Here is a 19,215-nt window from a genome sequence, read left to right on the forward strand (position 1 = left end):
AAAAGCTATTAAACATAACTTGAAATTTAGTAAAAGCCATATTGTGCTCTCAATTTTGTGCTTATTATGGGGAATGCCATCAATTAAAATATAATTTCATAAGCATTCCTTAAACAAGAGTGAGTTGCCACAAATGGTTTATAATAATGACCACTGGATACATGCCTCAAAATTAAGTTTAATGCATTAACAGAAAAAGGCACTGCAGATTTAATTGAAGCCAGCAGGAGAACATTCACAGTATGCATATACTTGTAATTAAGAGTAATAAATCATTTGAGTGGCTAGATAAATGTGTACTTGACAATAAGGAGGAAAACAATGAAACAAACACAGTATTTTTTTTTTTTTAACTCAAACCACAGGCTAAGAGACTCGAGGAAATGAAGAGGAATGCTATTACTCTTATAGAAAGTCTTTCGAAGCAATTCTCTTACTACACTACAAGTAAAACCTCCATTTTATAACTGTAAAGTCAAGCCTGTACCATAACAAATTAGCCTTTACTTAGAAGAAATTCTGCCAAAACAACAGTATTAAAATTATTTGTTTTCCTAAAACATTATATTCATTAGAAGAAATGTCTTTTTCTCCAGATTAATGACTTGTTCATGTTATATGGTTTACAGACATAAATGGTAAATAACGACATCAGTAACTGAGGCTGAGTTGTATAGCAAAGTCAAATTGTACAGATTTTGATTTCTATACTTACAAAGGTATAAATGCAGCTAACACTTCATTTTTCCAATCACAGAAAGATATAAGGGAAATACTCATCCCAGAAAAAATAGCTTGACTGCAGTTAGTCATCCATTCACTCACACAGAAATAAAATATATTTTAGGCAAGACTAGTAGAACACGAAAATCCAGATATATAGTGAAGTGCATATTGGAAAATAATTTTTCATTTTATGGAATAACTCACCGTGGAGTTTTTTTTTCAAATACTGACTTTTCCCTGGTAAATGTAAAATGAGTTCTAACTTATAAAAAATTTATTTCATATATAAAACTTTTTACCAGTAGCTTTTATTTGAAATAGGCTCTCTGATGATAGAAATATATTGTTTAAAATGAGCTAGAAACCATCCAGGTTAGACCTACAAATATCTCCTTCTGCAGAAAGTTATAAGATGATCTTTTTAGTTCCTCTGAAATGAGCAGATATCCTGCATTTAAAAATCTGTTCTCTAAACTTATACTCATCTAAAATGTAATCTCACCATAAAACTTCTCTTTAAAAATAACATCTTAATTACAGTTTGCAATTCAAAATCACAACTATATCTCTTTAAATGTTTTCAGCTTAGGCCCTAAAAATCAGTGGGGTTATTTTTAGTACATTTTAGTCTAGTTTTAGCATTGTTAAGTTAGTTAGGAATTTTTGTTATGAAAAAGTTTGTCTAACCTATGATGGTTGATAGACTATTTCTTGCAATAGTCTAAAAGACTATTTCTTGATTATTGACTTTCTAAGATATTTTTCGAATGGTTAACATGGTTAAAAAAAGAGAAACAAAAAACACCCCATAAAACACACAGCATCTCAGAGAAGCTCAATTGAAGGTCTCTTGACATTCAAATTTGATCAATCCAATCAACAGGGAAGTGATGTAATTTTTATGCACTGCAGAAACAGGATATGAAAAGGGTCACACTGAGTGAAGTCAAGACTGAAAATTCCCCAACTCTTTCATAGTCTTTTATATCAGTTCAATTAAAACCTCAACATCCTCATCCACAAGGCAATATACCACAATTTAAAGAGTAATGCACTAGTCCATAGAAATTCTAAATTTATTTTAATGAGCAAATGAAAAACTCCTACCAAGTATGATGTGCCACCATCTATGGTGTATAACATAGTCCTAAGTCAGCTAAGTGGCTGCTATATAAAAAATTCTCTTTCTCTTTCACATCTTTCTCATACACTCTCTCTGCATATATCACACACGCTATTTTCGTATGTATAAACATACATAATTATTATAGATATAAAATAAGATATATGAGAAATTACCTTGCAAACTATGCAGTGATTTATTGGTATAAGATGTTATTATTAATTATGTAGGGAGGAGGTTTCAACTAATGGAGTCAGTTTACATATCCTTTCATTCTTAGGGTTACAAATAGATAACTAAAGCCTGCTGGGATAAGCCTTGTTTCCCCACACTAACCCGAATTTATCAATGGTTTCAGCACAATCAATCTACTAGGCCTCAATCTCCCAACCCAATTTCCTACCTCCTTATTTCAGTCACTACCCAAAAAGCCATAGAATTTTAGGACTGAAGGGACATAAAAAGTTGTATAGTTCAACACACTCATTGTTTATATGGGTGTCGAGAAAACAGACCCAAAGATTTAAGTGATTTTTTCCAGGACTACACAGATATGTAGCCTGAACGCACAGACCAGGACCCCTATTTAGTGCTTTAGTCTAGTGATTTTCCATTCAGTCATCCTATAATAATTCTATGCTTCCATAATCAACTGTTTCAACATTGGAATTCTATAAAATTTCAATTTCCTGCTTTCCTCTGGCAAATTTTCAAAATATTCCTTTCCTTGTTCAACTTCCCTAGCTGTCCAATATCCTAGGAAAAATACAAGAACTAGAGCAGAAATATTTTCCATCAGTATTTCAAAGGAAGGGCTGAGAGGTTAATAGCATATATACAAGGAAGGAAGTCGTTTACTGAGCACATGCTGTTGATGTCAGGCACGGTGCGAGGTGTTTTCACGTTACCTCATTTGACCTTCACAACAACTCTAAGAGGTGAGTATTATTATACCCATTTCAATAACAGAAAACAAAGACTTAAACTGTTCATCAGATTTGGCCAAAGGCCGTATCATCAGTAAGCATTGGCAATTGCCATCAAACTCCAAAGTCTGTGCTCTTTCACAGGTCTGCTACCTGAAACAGACTTTGAGTAGAAAATAACCAGTGAGTTATTTATTGAGTGATCACCATGTAAATACTGGAAAAGACAACAGAAAAATGGGACACAGCCTTTGTTATTAAATTATTTATAATGGATTTGAAAACTAAGAATCATTCAACAATAACAAATATTTAATATTCAACTATGTTTTGCTCACAAATGCGTTAGGAATTAAGAAAAGTATGTTCAACCTGGGGTGAGTATCACATTAGAAGAGAGAGGCCTGGAGTTGGGCCTTGAAGAATATGAAGGATTGAAGTGATCTGAGTCAGAATACTGTAAGTGGGAGTGTAGAAAGAGTAAGTAGAGAAATAGTTTCCCAGATGTAATCACAGAAACATTTGTGTGGGATTTGTGCGGTATAGTGGCAAGACTGTTCTGACAGGGCCGATGGTGGCCAATTAAGAAAGATGAACAGTAAGATGGTATCAGAAAGATGGGATCAGATGAGGATTCTTAGAAACCAGATAAAAGAATGTGGAACCACAAGTACAGACTAGAAATATTTTAGCAAGGTGAAAGCATATTGAATGAACAGTACTAGAAATAGTTTAATAGTAGTTATAGGATTTAAAAACAGATAACTTGAGAGAAAAAGTAACAGATTTTCATAACAAGTTGTATATGAGAAATAAGGGAAAGGTAAGGCAAAATGGCTGTACTATTTCTCTCTTTGAAGCTGGAAGGTCACTCCTAGACGTAATATAAGACTAAAATTAAATTGACTTTACTTTCAATAAACTGTGGGAAAGACAACCTTTCAGTTGTGCACATAACTTTCTTTAAAATACTTCTTGAGCAGTGATCTATAGCAGTTAAAAATATAGGACTGCAACACAGCTTATACCATTAGAGTGCATAATTTCTAGAATTGATGAGTATATAAAAATATTAACTCAAAACCATGGTCTTATTAGGCTTATGAAGAGAAATCAAAAAAAAAAGGAGGCAGATAGAGTGATCAGAAAGATCAAGAAATAATCAAGGAAAAAAAGTAATATCACATGTGTCCAAGATGAAAAAAAGCTCAAGAATATGGTGGGTGTTCTACCAAATCAAATAATGTAAAGAAGAGGTTACTTACTGAGGTGCACGTTTATTCAATTATTTATTGGCAATTGCTCCTCCACCTGCATGATTCCTCGTGACAGCCATGTTTTCACATGATCCCAATCCCCTGTCACTACTGATTAAACTGGAGGTGAGCATCTGACCCAAATTACGCCAAAGGAAGTCCTGTCATGAGAGTCTTTGAACTGGAGCTCAAAAAGAGATCCAGTCTTTTTTGCAGTGCAAAATTGTAAAGTGTAAAACAAGTAAGCTATGACTGAACATTTCCTGACCTAAGGTCAGATGAAGCAGTGAACTTCTGAGCTATATCCAAGCCTTTGATTAAAGCTGTCCCTAAAGTCCCACTGTGATATCATCCTTTACAGGGTCTGCGAGTCTTTGCTTTTCTTCCATATCATGAGTCAGTCTTCCCACTCCTCCTTGTCCCCAGTTTGTGTGAGTTGGTAAACAGAAAGGTCTTTTTAAAAGACTCTGTAATACTTGCTTATGTATTTTGATTTTTCATATAGATTTAGAAGGAAATGTAAATTGGCACACGCAGACACAGATGTATGCTTAGGTAATTGGAACCAAAAGTTTGGCTAAATTACCAAAGCATTTCTACCAGCTATTTCTTCTCTTCTATGAATATCTCTGAAACATAACTATGCCCTTTTGTTAATATAAATCAATCCTTGAGTGGTCACTTCAATGGACATGATTCCTTTAGAAGCTGTGGAGGTTAAAACTACATGTTTGTGGAGCCAAGATTAGATCACAGGGTTGCCCTGCACCTGCATCCCAACAAAAAAGAACTGTAAAGATTTTGAGGCGTTTACAACAAGACGACACCACGATCAATTAACACGGATGTTGGCCTAGGCAATTAGCACTCTGTTGAATTTTAGATTATCATGCTAAAATTCTCTGTAATATTCCTTTAGATATGTCTTCCTATGAAGAAAGATAATATAATTTGGGGGTTCAAAACAGTAAAAATGGACTTTCTCCTTTGTTCTCTCTTTCCCACCCCTGCCAAAGGAAAGAAGTAAACTTCAAATGAACTTACCAGGTTTCCTACAGTCAATACACTACTGAATTGCTCAGTCATGGGGTAGTGCTCCATGGCCATAAAGAGGGTATTTAAAACAATGCAAATAGTGATGGCAAGATCAACAAATGGATCCATAACAATTAAATTCACAAGATGTTTTACTTTTAACCATGCATCACAGCAGTCCCAGATCAAGAACACATTGGCAAATCTATACCAGCATGGTGGACATTTCTGTCTAGATTCTTCAAGTTCTAGGGGAACAATAAAGAGGAATAGTAGTAAACAACAATAAAATGAATTATTGTTGCTAGTAGATTATACATTATTCGGTAAAACGGATGCTTATACTTGGGAACAGACATTCATATTATCATCTTAACACATTTGAGATGACAATTCCATTAAATATTTGCAGAAAATACTCATTAAAAATGTTATTTAGATTGATTTTTTTCCCTTTTAAATACAGCAAATAAACACTTTGAATTTAACCCCTGCCTCAAAATAACTAGGTTATGATGGATTAAATTGCTATATTCCTTTTCTCAAAATAGATTTTTAAAATCAACATTATAGCACTATTAAATTTATTTAATAATTATTGTTTCTTCTGAAAGTACGAACACTGCCCAAAGCCGTGATCCTTATTAATGTGTGAGCCATTTTCTCTTCTGATTGTTTACACATCAACATTGATTTTGCATGTGCTGAGAATGTGGTATGTCCTTCTTTTTAAATATAGATTCAGACCCAAATCTACTTCTGTGGTTCACTCATATCTTTTAGAATTTTAGCCTCATACATAAAAACATTACTAAAAATTTTAATGAGCGAAGCCTGTTATAAAATCATTATTATGTGACTATTTGGATGCCCAATACACCAATAGAACATATAAAATGTAACTAATGAGTCTAAAGAACATATATTAGGATTGACATATAATTAACTTACAAAATTGCAATACTAATGTAATATGTTGACAAATAGGGACTGTTTAACATATGGACAATGAGGTGATAGTTGATGCCTATTCCTTTGTGTTGAAATCAACAAGCATTTAGGTCAGGGGTCCTTTGGAGCAATGCAATGGCTTCTGTGGATGTAGAAAATGGAGGAGAGAGCTTTTCTTAGGGTCTTTGTTGGGGTGGAGCACAGGTTTTGATTTGTCCAACTCCTTCATGGCCATAGTCTAACCCCACTCCACCAACATTTCTATTTCTGGAAAATAGACTAAGGCCCCAAAGAAATGTTTCCTTGTCCTTCTGTATATCAAGACATAAAAAGGGGGAAGTGTATATTCTATTTGCACCTGGGTGATGTAAATCCTTACTGATAAAATGTCAAGTGGTGAAATATCACTCTGCAAACAAGAAAAAGATCCAAGTCAAAAAGAAGTAAGTCCAGTATTAGTTTTTGTAATCCATGTGATAGTAATATACTTTATATATTGCATACTTAGGCCTTATTATACTGATTATACAGTTCTTAGGTAGTTCTAATCTTCACTAATTCTGTGAGATGACGGAATAGTTCCACAAAGCACAGTGCCATAGGAAGTTGACTACACCGTAGCCTGCTTCTTACCCTCCATGGTGTTGGTCAGAATGCTGGCTATGCTCATGGCTCTTTGCCTTCCAGAGGAATCCTCCAGCATCTCCATTGAAATCTGGTAAGAACTTAGCCTTCTCTTTCTGATATCTGTTTCAGTGGTGGTACCCTGCAAACCAAATACTGATAGCTCAAACCACCCCTTTCAATCAATAACACAACACCACCACATAGCATTTCTTTGGAAAATCATGCTACATGCAATTATTCCAAGTAACAATAAAATGTTGAATTTTTGTTAAGTTATAAACTTACACTTTTTAAAAAGGTTATCACAAGTACTCTTTAAGAAGAATTCACCAATTGGATACAATTGAATAACCCAATTATGTTAATAAAATATTTTAGCTAACTTGTCAGAATTTTCAGGAAATGTTTTCATAAACAAGCTAACGTGATTTATTGTTTTTTTCATTCAAATAAAAATTATTTTTTCAGCTTTTATCAATGACCAACATTAGATTCTTCTTCCCCCCAGATAAATACTATGATTATATAGTCTCAAGACTGAATTATTTTCATTGAGGCTATCCTGACAATATTGACAAATATGGGCCATTTTTTTCATGCACAAACACAGATGTACAATGAAATGTGTGTGCTTTCCTGAGATTTCTTGAATCAATTCTGGCATGCCACCCTATAAGAAATCAACACATTTTAGAGTCATTTTAAAATAGCACTGCAAATATTGACAGTTGTATGAAACTGTCCATTATCAATAAATTGGTTGTTAATAATATTTAATTTCAAGAACATGAAGTTTTCAGAATATGAATTAATAATTATAGAATTCTGGGTAAATATACACCTGTAATATATGTTTAATGGTCAGAGTGCCCACTATTTTGTATTGATGGGTCTACTGAACTTGCAGGTATGTTTTTCATACCACACTCTACACACTGGGCCATTTTTACCGAACACATTTGAAAGCTAATGGTTGCACACAATTCTCAATTGGTTCTCCAGATTCTATTGTTTTCCATTTGATTAATCATGTATTATTTTTTAAGGGCTTTCATTTTGGGGAAGCATGATGGTATATCAGGCTGAACAGCGCGGGCTTTATTTCAAATTTGTGTATAGCGCCAGTTATGTATAACCCGTCCGTTAACTAGGTTATCTACTATCACCTCTGGCTGAAGTTGTCCAGAAGGTGACGTGAGAGCTGAAGGTCCACCCACCAAGGAAACCACACCATTGCAATCCACAGTGCTGTGCATCTTCCCATTGGCCGGAAGCCCTGGCACCATCCTGGATGACATACTGGCCTGACTAACGTTACTGTTGCGTCGCTCTCCTTGTCTGTGCGGCACAAACAGTGAGTCTCTCCTGCTTTCGCTGTCTTCAAAGGTGCTGTGCTCATCATCGGCAAAGTCATTTTCAGAGCCGACATCCTTAGCCCGACCTCTGAAGCTGAAAATGCTTGCTTTGCTATTGCGTCTTGGGGAAAACAGGGAGCCACGGATACTCAACAGAGACTGAGGAGAAAGCAAGGAAGAAAGGAATTGGGGGAGGGAGGACACAGTTATTTAAGGAAAGTCTCAATATTGCAGAATTTGGGGTTAGAAGAATCTTGCTTTTAAACACGGGTAATCGAGTATTTAGAGGACACATACGTTTTGATATTTTTATTAAGCAAATTTAAGTACGAAGAGTATTTTTCTGACTAAGAATCCTGGTTTGCTATTTAGTAGGTTCACAACCAATTCATTTAATCTTCACTTTCATAGTGTTAGGCCGATTGAGTTACCACAGTGCTACAGTGGAGGGACCAGATGTTGGAGGGGACAAATAATTCCTTTTGGTAGAAGTGGTGGTTAAACAACTGGCAGACAGCTTCCGCTTCGCAATGCTGCACTCTGAAGGGCATGTAACCTGGACAGTAAGTTTTGGCTCAAGTGAGAGTGTTGGCTCAAATATAAAAATTTCTAGATATGGGCGATACCTGTGGCTCAAAGGAGTAGGGCGCCAGCCCCATATGCCGGAGGTGGCGGGTTCAAACCCAGCCCTGGCCAAAAACCGCAAAAAAAAGAAAAAAAAATTCTAGATAATATTTTACTTCTGGTTAATTGATATTTTTAAAAGTATTATTTTTCTATTCTCTTTTCTTGGATTGACAGGAAATTAGCTTATTCTTTCTCTGGAACTGTTTGTCTCTATCCACATGAGAATTAAAGTCACAAAACTTACCTGTGAGGTTATCTTCTCAATTTGCTAACAGTTTTCCAAATGGCACCGAGTGATTCACTTCATTTGAGAGACTATATGTCATAGCAAACATAGCACAGAAGATTCCTAAGCTGCTACCTAAATCACCAGTCTTATTGAAAATTTAACACAAGCTTTGAAAAGCATGGCATAGAACATGGCTTCGCCAAAGAATTTGATGTAGAAGAATGTTTATTCTTCTAAATTCATTTTAATCACGTTAAAAAGAACTAGGAGATTCAAGTTTTTTTATTACGGACATTCCTATATAAATCAAGTAAACTGTTTTCTAGTACCTGAAAATGATCATATAGCTTGAAGCTCTTACTTTCACATTCTGAATGGATTTTAAACTAGCAACAACAAATAATTATGTGCTCGTTCTAGTCTTGCAGATGGTCTTTAGAAACATCTCTATTCAGTCTTCTGTTTGTTTCCTTCCCTCATCATTAATGACTTTCCTCCCAGCTTCCTCTCCTTGGTCTCACTTCCCTTTTCTACCTGTCTTCACAGCTAAGGTAATCTACATCCGTAAGTACACATATGCACACACATATATGCTAGTAGCAAACATTCCTGGACTTCCCCTCCCTCCCTCCCTCCCTCCCTCCCTCCTTCCTTCCTTCCTTCCTTCCATCTTTCCTTCCTTTCTTCCTTTGTTTTTTTTTTTTTTTTTTTTTTTTGAGACAGAGTCTCACTTTGTTACCCTTGGGTATAGTGCTGTGGCGTCATAGCTCACCGCAACCTCAAACTCCTGTGATTCTCTTGCCTCAGCCTCCCAAGTTGCTGGGACTATAGGCACCTGCCACAACACCTGGCTATTTTTTAGAGATAAGGGTCTCCCTCTTGCTCAGGTTGGTCTCTAATTCCTGAGCTCAGGCAATCCACCTGCCTCAGCCTCCCGGAGTGCTGGGATTACAGGTGTGAGCCACTGTGCCTGGCTGGACCTTCCCTTTCTTCTCCTAAGCTTTTGTGTAAAACCAAATCAAGTAATCTTAGTGGAAAAAAACCCAGAAAAGGCAGGCTCTAGCAAATTTATTTTTGGTTCCTTTGCCTAATTAGGTCATGCTGATTTTCTTAGGGCCCATTTTTAGCTTTATTTTTATGGCTTTTCCCAGACTGCAAAGTACCAGAATAATCTTTGTTGCCCTCTGTCTCAGTGATATTCTGGCAAGATGTTACTAATTGAGAGCACACTCCTCCTTTGACTTGGTTAGACACTCCATGGGAACTACTAGCCGTCCTCCTTGTCCAACCTGAGACTGTCTGAGTGACATTCAGTTCTTGTAGCAGTTTTGTCTACCGAGTGCTGGACAGGTGACAGATTTCTCAGCAAAATGACCAAAAGATTAGACCATGTGAAGACATTAAATCACCCCTTCATTAATAAAGAATGCTAATACTTTTAATTTCAGATTCAATTTAAATTATAAATACTATATTCAGAACTAGCATTTTGAAACTTTAGTGTGCATGTAACCCACTCTGAGGGTTACATATTTTTATGTCTCCACTTTTTGGAATTAGGATTCAGTGAGTAGGGGATAGGACTCTGGAATCTGAATTTTCCACACATGTTCCAGGAGATTTTAATGTAGGTGAACCAAGCCTTCAGTGAGAGAGATCCATGGGCTTATACAGTGTAATCACTTTCATATACCTATGTTTGGACACTGTCTCAGAAAACTGAAAATCTGTCTACACAATATTGGTTGGTGGTATACGGTAAGTGTGTACATCCATAATGTATTTGGTACATGCCTTTAATTTGCATATTTGTATGCCAGGGTATTTTCAAAGGCGTTCCAAATCTTTGAGTTTATTTGAAATTTGTATTCACTCTTTGGAATGTATAATAATGGGTGTGAGCACAGCTTTCAAGGCAACAGAGACAGAAAAAGAAGATAACAAAAATAGTATTCAGAGAAAATAAACCAAAAATATCACACTCGAAGATGCAGCGGAGTGGAGGGAATACCCACAGCTGTGGCAACAGTTTCTCTAGGGAAAACCAGCTTTTATAATTTGAGGATTGAAAGGCATATTTCCTTGCTTCAGGCATGCTGTATTTTTAATCTTGTTGCAGGGAAGATAAATATAGACTTTTTCTTAACAAAAGGAAAAATAGACTAAATTGGGCCTGTAAGACACAATCCTGAACATAGGGCTTGGATTCAAAGTGAGTTGGGGAAAGTCAAGATGGAAGAAGGTGTGGGGAATTTAAAGATGTTCTACTAAAAATACATAAAATGAATATTTGTTGGAAATACTTATCATTTTAAGTTTTCATTATACACCTTAAAATACTTTTTATTTTGTACTATTCACTTATATTATCTACTTAAAATATTGTGATAAAACAAATAATGGAATAAACATAAAATAACATTTAAAATTTATGTTGGTAGAAAGCAGGCTCATAATTTATGCTCTTTGCTTCGACATGTTCGGAAGATGTATTTGTTCTGAACAGTATTCCCCATCTATCATATGCTTCCTGTCCTCATCACCTTCACTGATTCTTTCCTACCATGGAGAGTCCTTTTCTGTTTACAAAACCAGAATTGTAAGCTGCTGCTGGCATATATCTGCTTGTGAGTTCCATTAATGTTTTCTGCTAGAGATAGGCAGATTAAATGCTTACGGGTTATTTCTTTTACCTTTGAAATTATTTATCGTATATCTATCCACAAACACACAGTGAACTACTTGACACATGGATGCCCTGATTCTGTGTTTTTGTTTTTTTTTGTAGAGACAGAGTCTCACTTTACCACCCTTCGTGGAGTGCCATGATGTCACAGGACTCACAGCAACCTCTAACTCTTGGGCTTCTGCGATTCTCCAGCCTCAGCCCCCCGAGCAGCTGGGACTACAGGCGCCCGCCACAACGCCCGGCTATTTTTTGGTTGCAGTTCAGCCGGGGCTGGGTTTGAACCCGCCACCCTCGGTATATGGGGCCGGTGCCCTACTCACTGAGCCACAGGCGCCACCCAACTCTGGCCGTCATCTAATCGCTCTCTGCTTTTGCCTCTGCTGCTCATTCAACTCCAGCAACCTAGGCCCACCAGTCTTTCCTGGAGCTTTTCAGCCACACACCCTGGGAGGGCCTTGTGCTTTCTTTACCTTCACCCTGGAATGCTGTTCTGTAAGACAGTCCCTTCCTTTGCCTCTTCTAAATCTTTGCCAAAATGTCTAGTTCACGGAGAGACCATCCTAAACCACCCTATCGAAAAGCCTACCTCCAGTCAGGGCTCTTCTTCCCTTTTTCCTACTTTATTTTTTTCTCCTACGGCTCTATCACCTTCTAACATAGTCATAACTTCTTTATGTTGTTTACTGTCTAAACTTACGACCTTCCAACATAGTCTATAACTTATTTATTTGCTTACTGTCTGCCTCCTCCTTTAGGAAAAAGTTCCATGAGTTAGTGAATTACAACTCTTGGGTTCATTGAGGTATTTTCAGCATGTAGAACAATTCCTGCTCTGCAGTAGGTGAGCAGTAAATATTTATTATTGAATAAACTAATCTACACAGTTTCATCCAAGCACCATGATAAAATAATAAAGGAAATAACACTATCATCAAATTCAAGTAAATACGTTCGTGTCACTATCACTGCTGTGCATATCCACTTGTGAGTAATTGAAACAACTCAAACTTTTGTTCATTCATTTAGAATTCATTCACCTTTTTAAACTTAAATTCGTTGTCTCTTAAAAACATAAATTTTCTACATATTGTTTAGCCCCTCAAGACTCTATTAGACATTATTACCTTATTTTACAGAAATATTACAAAGTACAAGTGACTTTACCAAGGTCACAGAACTAGTTTAGAGTTGAGATATACGCGCAAACTTTTGTTATAGTGTCAAATATTCCAATCATATTAGCCCTTAATAGTTTTAAAAATGACAGAATATCAAGGGTGACAAAGTTAAAAAAAAAAAAGCTTTAAGAAACTGAGTTGCCAGATCTTCAAGTTAATCCCAAATGTGTTATATTGATATACTATCATATTTTATATTTGCATTATGCTAGATAGTTATTAAATCTCTTGATTATCTGTAGGAAAATGATTTTTATCTTATAACTCCTTGTGAATTGATGTCTATTTTGTGCTAAAATGAGAATACTAGTTTTAAATTATTAATATATTTTCTTTAAATTGTTTTTATTTACATATTAAATATAAATTATAAAATAAATAATTACTAAGATTCATATTTCCTTTCCTCCCAACTCAGAGCTAAATACCCTATCAAATTTTGTGTTTATCACCTCCACTTTAAAAAATTTTTTCTTTATAAAAAGGGTATTATACCTTTTGTTTGATACATGATATTTTAATTTAAATTAACCAATAGAGTATCTCTCAAAGTATTTTTAGGATATAATTTTGACTCAGATAAATATGATTAGAAGAGTTTGTAATTCATAGCACATAAAATTCTAATGGAACCAAATAGTGTTCAAAGCTCTAACTATGTTTATCAAAGATTTTCATAATTAATTATTTTTTACATTCTGCAAGTATAAAGAATATATCAACTTAGTAAACCATAACATTTACTGAACAACAAAGAGTTGAAACTTATTTTTCCTCTTTTACTTGAAAATATGCTGAAGAACTGGGTAGTTGGCATTAAACCAGAGCAAAACCAGACCATTTTCAGAGCTGTTCTCTTAAAGGGCATTTAGGTCACAATTTCCTTCTACTGAATCGTGGCATGACCCTAAACCAGAATAATGGAGACTCAATACAGTGTAGTACTCGAATCAAAGGATAATAGCAAAATCCAAAGAGACATTTCTTTTCAAAATTTATACCTAGGATATACTCACAGCCTCAGAAGATAAAGGCAGAAACCCATTTACCCGGAAGATAAGTTTATCTGAGGTCTCAAAAGGAAAAATATAAACAAGAGATTCCGATACTGTCCCACAGAAAAATCTGACAGTAGGTTGTATTAAAAAGTGAAAAGAGAAAGATGGTCTCGAAATAGTAAAATGTTTAAAGCCGAATACCTTCAATTAAAAGTTTTTAATGGTTTAATAGAAAATCTCTTTTAAAGACAGTTTGTGATAGGAATTTACATAACTATACTAAATGTTAGTTCTCGGTTCCTCACTGAAATCATATATTACAAAACTGTACCCAAAAAGGAAAAAATACAGCAATTAAAAAGCAAAAACAATGACAAACAAGCCAGAACATTCACCTGATGAGGAGAGCAGAATTTCTTGTCGCCCGTCAGTCGGTTCCCATCCATGGAGAAAAGGAAGCTTCTCCTTTTGACACTGTCTTCAGATTCAGATTTGGGAAACCTGTCCCCTTCTCCTTTGTTGTTTCCTTCTAGATGTTCCCTCTGTCTTCTTTTCTTCCTCCGGTTCCTCCACTCCTTAGCACTTTTGGAGCTTAACTTTGACGCTTCTGAAGAACTTTCCAAGAGTTCTCCTAAGCCACCCATTCCACTGAAATCTCTTGACGCAGCTGATGCTGCCGCAACTGCCTGTTGTAAAACAAAGCCACACACTATTTAGAACGTGGAACTTTGAAAACAGTTGACTATGGTACAAATGTCACCATTATGTCTTCCGATGCTTTTATTCTGTCTTACTGTAAGAGTTTACTTCATAATAATCACCCTTATACTTTAAATGGCAGAAAGCAACATGCTGCCTGTGCATTAACGAGAGAAAAGCCTGGCTTTGTATATCTCCTGGATTGGCTGGCTTCTTTTTGTTTTTAAGTACCTTGAGGTTAGCTTCTGTTCAGGGGACACTTGCTTTCTCAGAAGTATCTTCCATGCTTTAAAAAGCAAAACTTCTCTTTGTGGTGGTTGCTTTGTCTAATTATTGTTCTAGTTTCATCAACAGGATTTCTCCTTGTGCAACTGTGAACGGCAACATAGTATTTTTCTTCTCTAAATCAGGGACAAAAGGTCCTTTCTTTTCTTTTTTATGAACTCAAAACATTTAAAGTGTCTTATCATTTTACTGCTGGATGGAAGTGGCGGGAATGTATTGGCTAGTTTATTCTTGGTCTTTATTTGAATTACATTTAGGATCATATCTCTGAGGTCATGTCATTTCCAGAGAATTTATTATAAAGCAGTTTTAGTTTAAAAACTTGTAATGTTTATAAACTATTTTTATTACTATAAATAATATCAATGATTAAACTATCAATCAATAAATTCCTGAAATGATCATTCAAGGTGCTCTGAGAATGTCTTCAGACTTGTTCACATTTCAGAACTAAGTAATCTAAGCATTTCCAGTTTCTGAGCCTGTTCACGAAACACAGCCAACTCAGAGGTGTTCTTTCCTTTCGTTTGTATGAATAGTATTTTTACACTGGAAATGACCTAATCATGACGTAGGAAGGATATGAAACAACAATATGGCACACATCAAAGCTGAGTTTGCATTAGTATATTCCTGTTTTTACGCATAACCACAGAAGTGGAAATAATTAAATTATGAGCGTATTAATCAAGCATTTTACATATATCATTACCGAATACAAATAAACCTAATTTGTCTACCATGTTGTCTACCTTCCCCACCAACCGTAAGGTAGATAAGAATTGTATCATTATTTTTATGTGCAGTGCCTGGTATTTGTATCACCTGATATAAAAGGACTCAGTAAATGGCAAATAAAGGTGAGGTGGGTGGATTGCCCTGAGCTCACTGTTCGAGACCAGCCTGGGCAAGAGCAAGACCCCCGTCTCTAAATAGCCATGGGTTATGGTGGGTGCTGAAGTCTCAGCTACTTGGGAGGCTGAAGCAAGAGAATGACTTGAGCCCAAGGGTTTGAAGTTGCTGTGAGCTATGATGCCAGAGCACTCTACCCAGGGTAACAAACTAAGACATGTCTTAAAAAAAAATAACAGTAATTTATTGTCAGTTATCTCAGACACAGGAGTAAAGGTAGGGGGAGGTCGAGACATGCTAAGACTTTATAAAAGATTATGTGTCAGGGCAGTGCCTGTGGCTCAAGGAGTAGGGCGCTGGCTCCATATACTGGAGGTGGTGGGTTCAAACCTGGCCCTGGCCAAACAAAAACTGCAAAAAAAAAAAAGAAGATTGTGTGTCAAAATAGTCTATACATGGTAACAGCAACAAGAGGGAATAAAGATAAAATCCCTTAATACATCTCACAACACTTTGTGCTTTGTTTCTCCTTTTTTTGAGATAAACCCTCCTTAGTAGCTTCCATTTTTGAATCTCATATTAACTAAGATTGTTTTGAATGGTTTAAAAACTAAAGGTACTGTGCTACAAATTCTCTAGGATTAAAATGACCTCAGGGAGGGCACCATGGCACTAAATCTAGTACTGCACTTACGTTTTGATCCATGCAACAGGTAAAGGGTGACACAGATACTTGTTGATATTAAGCGCTATATTCATTATGGAAATCCAAATATAAGACAACCCTTGGCATTGAGATGAAACACTAATCAGAATTTACATATTAAAAAATTTCGCATAATCATATAGCAAGATTTTTTCTTGAATTCTCGATCATCGGTATCACTTCTAATATAATCCATGATGAGAAATGAAAAATAGTAAGCATCCTTTGTAAGTGTGACAATATATTTTAAAAAGTGAATAAATGTAGCATTTTTGTGTGTAGCAAGTTAAACGCCATTACACAGTACACAGGAGGCGCATATGAAGAAGAAAATATATATTTTTTAATCCAAATAAAATCCTTAATTCGTCTTTCCATGTCGTATGACTACATTGTGTTGTTTATTGACCTGTCTGTCCCTAGAAACAGAGGAAGTAGTGGTAATATTCCCTTACCATAATCCTGAAACTTACCTTCATTTAAATCACTTTCGAACTTTGTTTTGCATAAGACGTGATTTCCCTACCTATTCTCAGTAACAGTTCAGATAACTCAAAACCAAAACAGTTTTCTAAGGCAACAAAGGTAACCTCCGACACAACACATTTTCTGTGTCACTCATCAACTCAAATCTGTCACTTGTTCCACTTCCAGTGATTTGCTGATTCCCTCAAAGGCAGATGTTTCCTGCCATCTCTCCTGTTGTGTACCTGTTTATACCCAAGTCGGTGACACTGCCAACATCCTGCTTACTTAGGATAATAGACCCACTTGCACAGCCGACTTGATAAATTCCTCTTGCATAAATAACAAATTTGTGCTTAATATTTATATAGAGAATAACATTTTCTTATAAATTTTCTGCATGATTCAAAATAGGTTGTATAACTCCCTGTTATCTGTATGTCCATAAAAATAAAACCACATGACTCATCATTCATTTTCCACATGAAATCCAGTTAAAATCGCATTCAATTCTACAAGACATTAACTATAACTGTTTCAGTTCTACCTCCTAACTATATTAGATTTCTTAAATGCCACTATTTCTAATTTTGCCCTAATGGTTTAAACTTTTTTCTATAGACCGATACAGAGTGCTATGGAATACGCTAAGCTAGGAACTATTAAGCATTTGAAGATCACAAATTAAATCCTAGACACAATTGAGATGATCTAGGACAAAACATTTATTTCACTGTAGAGTTTGTCTTTCTCCATGACATTTTTCCATGTCTACACAATGACTATCATTGGGAGGCCCCCTCACAGACATTAACTAAAAATACTAGGTTTCATGAAGTTGTTGGCCAGACAGTAACTGGTGAAGAGTCATAGGTGGTTAGCAAGACTTAGGCTACACTGCAGTGTGAATGACCTCAGAAATGTTCTCTCTCTCTCCCTCTCTCAATCTGCCTCCAACTTTCTCTTCTGCTTCAACAATGCCTATTTACCAGTCATCATATCCTGTGTTGTCACCAAGTATCTAAAACAGATTTGCAACTGTGTTATCTCAATCAGTATTAAAATGCTTTACCTTGGATCAATTTAAATTTTGTATGTATAATGCTAAAGCTGAGTCTAATCATGATGATTTGGTCATTGGAATCCAGAAACTGACTACTAAGTAACGACTGTTTTTTTTAAAACTGATATAATCATAATATAGATAGTTATGTTCTTTATGTGTTTATTAGACAATGTACTTTTACTTCTAAACTAGAAAGGATTATACTCTTTTTTTTTTTTTTTTTTTGTAGAGACAGAGTTTCACTTTATGGCCCTCAGTAGAGTGCCGTGGCCTCACACAGCTCACAGCAACCTCCAACTCCTGGGCTTAAGCGATTCTCTTGCCTCAGCCTCCCGAGTAGCTGGGACTACAGGCGCCCGCCACAACGTCCGGCTAGGATTATACTCTTTTAATTGGTGACATGTTTTACCCGAAAGTGGCTGCATTTCATAACAAACTCATTCCTGTATATTCCTGTTATCTGAGTAGCATTTTCAAGCACAATACTTTGTCTGCTTTTATAAATGATAATACAATAACCCAGCATTTTAAAATATAATTATACATAATGTATAAATATTATTTCCTTTAAGATTTAAATCTTTGAAATAAAAAAGGTTTTGTCCCATAAATAGCTATTTTATTTCATTATTTTATAAATGTGTATTATTTGTAGTGGTAAGAAATAAAACTCCCGTAAAAGTGAAATATAGTAGACCTTTCTGGAAAACATAAGGGAATGGCAAACATATTTTACAAGATTTTTAAGTATCACTAAATTTGTTTAGAGTTTTCCTTATAAACTCAATAAAATATAACCATGTTACTATTCTGTACTCAGTGGTAAGATGAAAATAGCAAAGTCAGAATGTTCAGCAAATGCCAAGTCTATTGTTGAGCTCAGTAAATAGCTAAGCAACTCATTGCTATTTATCCCTTTTTCACCAAAAATAATGCCTCAAATAAAGGACATAATGCTATATGTCGTATACCTTTAAAGTAATTCAGAATTGTTAAAAACTTAAATTTTGAACATAAAAATTCCAAGTATATATTGTCATTCAAACAATACTTCAAATATCTGGAACTATTTATCTGAAAAAAATTGCAAAAAAGTATGTAAAAAATTATTTGGACTTTTGCTTCTGGCCAAGATAGAGTAAAAGGGACCAGATTGCTTCCTGAAACAACCAATGAAACAGACAAAATCCATGTAACACTGATATCGAAGAAATCAAACATCTAATCAGGATGTCACGGTACATTAGGAAAAGAAAAAGCAGGAAAGCAAGTGCCAGGATTTTCTTAGCTCATGGCCTTGAATTTCCAGAGTATGGTGTACAGAGGGAGTATCTCTAGACACAGACTGCAGGAGATGAAACTAAGAGGCCAGGGAAACCAAGGTGGTTGTAGTTGACAGGACAGAGTCCCACGGAGGAAACA

General features: G+C 35.6%; 1 protein-coding gene across 2 annotated transcripts in view; it reads right to left on the reverse strand.

Annotated features, from left to right (window-relative positions):
- The window catches only part of LOC128590488 (sodium channel protein type 3 subunit alpha), a 111,338-nt gene that overhangs the window by 41,030 nt on the left and 51,093 nt on the right, over nucleotides 1-19,215 (reverse strand). The window contains exons 12-15 of one of the 2 annotated variants that reach the window (XM_053597809.1): nucleotides 14,116-14,406; nucleotides 7,862-8,158; nucleotides 6,651-6,783; nucleotides 5,076-5,314 (exon numbers count right to left, since the gene is read on the reverse strand). In XM_053597809.1, coding sequence (XP_053453784.1) covers nucleotides 5,076-5,314; nucleotides 6,651-6,783; nucleotides 7,862-8,158; nucleotides 14,116-14,406 — 960 coding nt within the window. Of the gene's footprint in view, nucleotides 1-5,075; nucleotides 5,315-6,650; nucleotides 6,784-7,861; nucleotides 8,159-14,115; nucleotides 14,407-19,215 lie in introns of those variants that run through there. The other variant, XM_053597808.1, reaches the window with a different exon arrangement.

The sequence above is a fragment of the Nycticebus coucang genome, chromosome 7 (genome assembly GCF_027406575.1).
Source record: "Nycticebus coucang isolate mNycCou1 chromosome 7, mNycCou1.pri, whole genome shotgun sequence".
Lineage (NCBI taxonomy): Eukaryota > Metazoa > Chordata > Mammalia > Primates > Lorisidae > Nycticebus > Nycticebus coucang.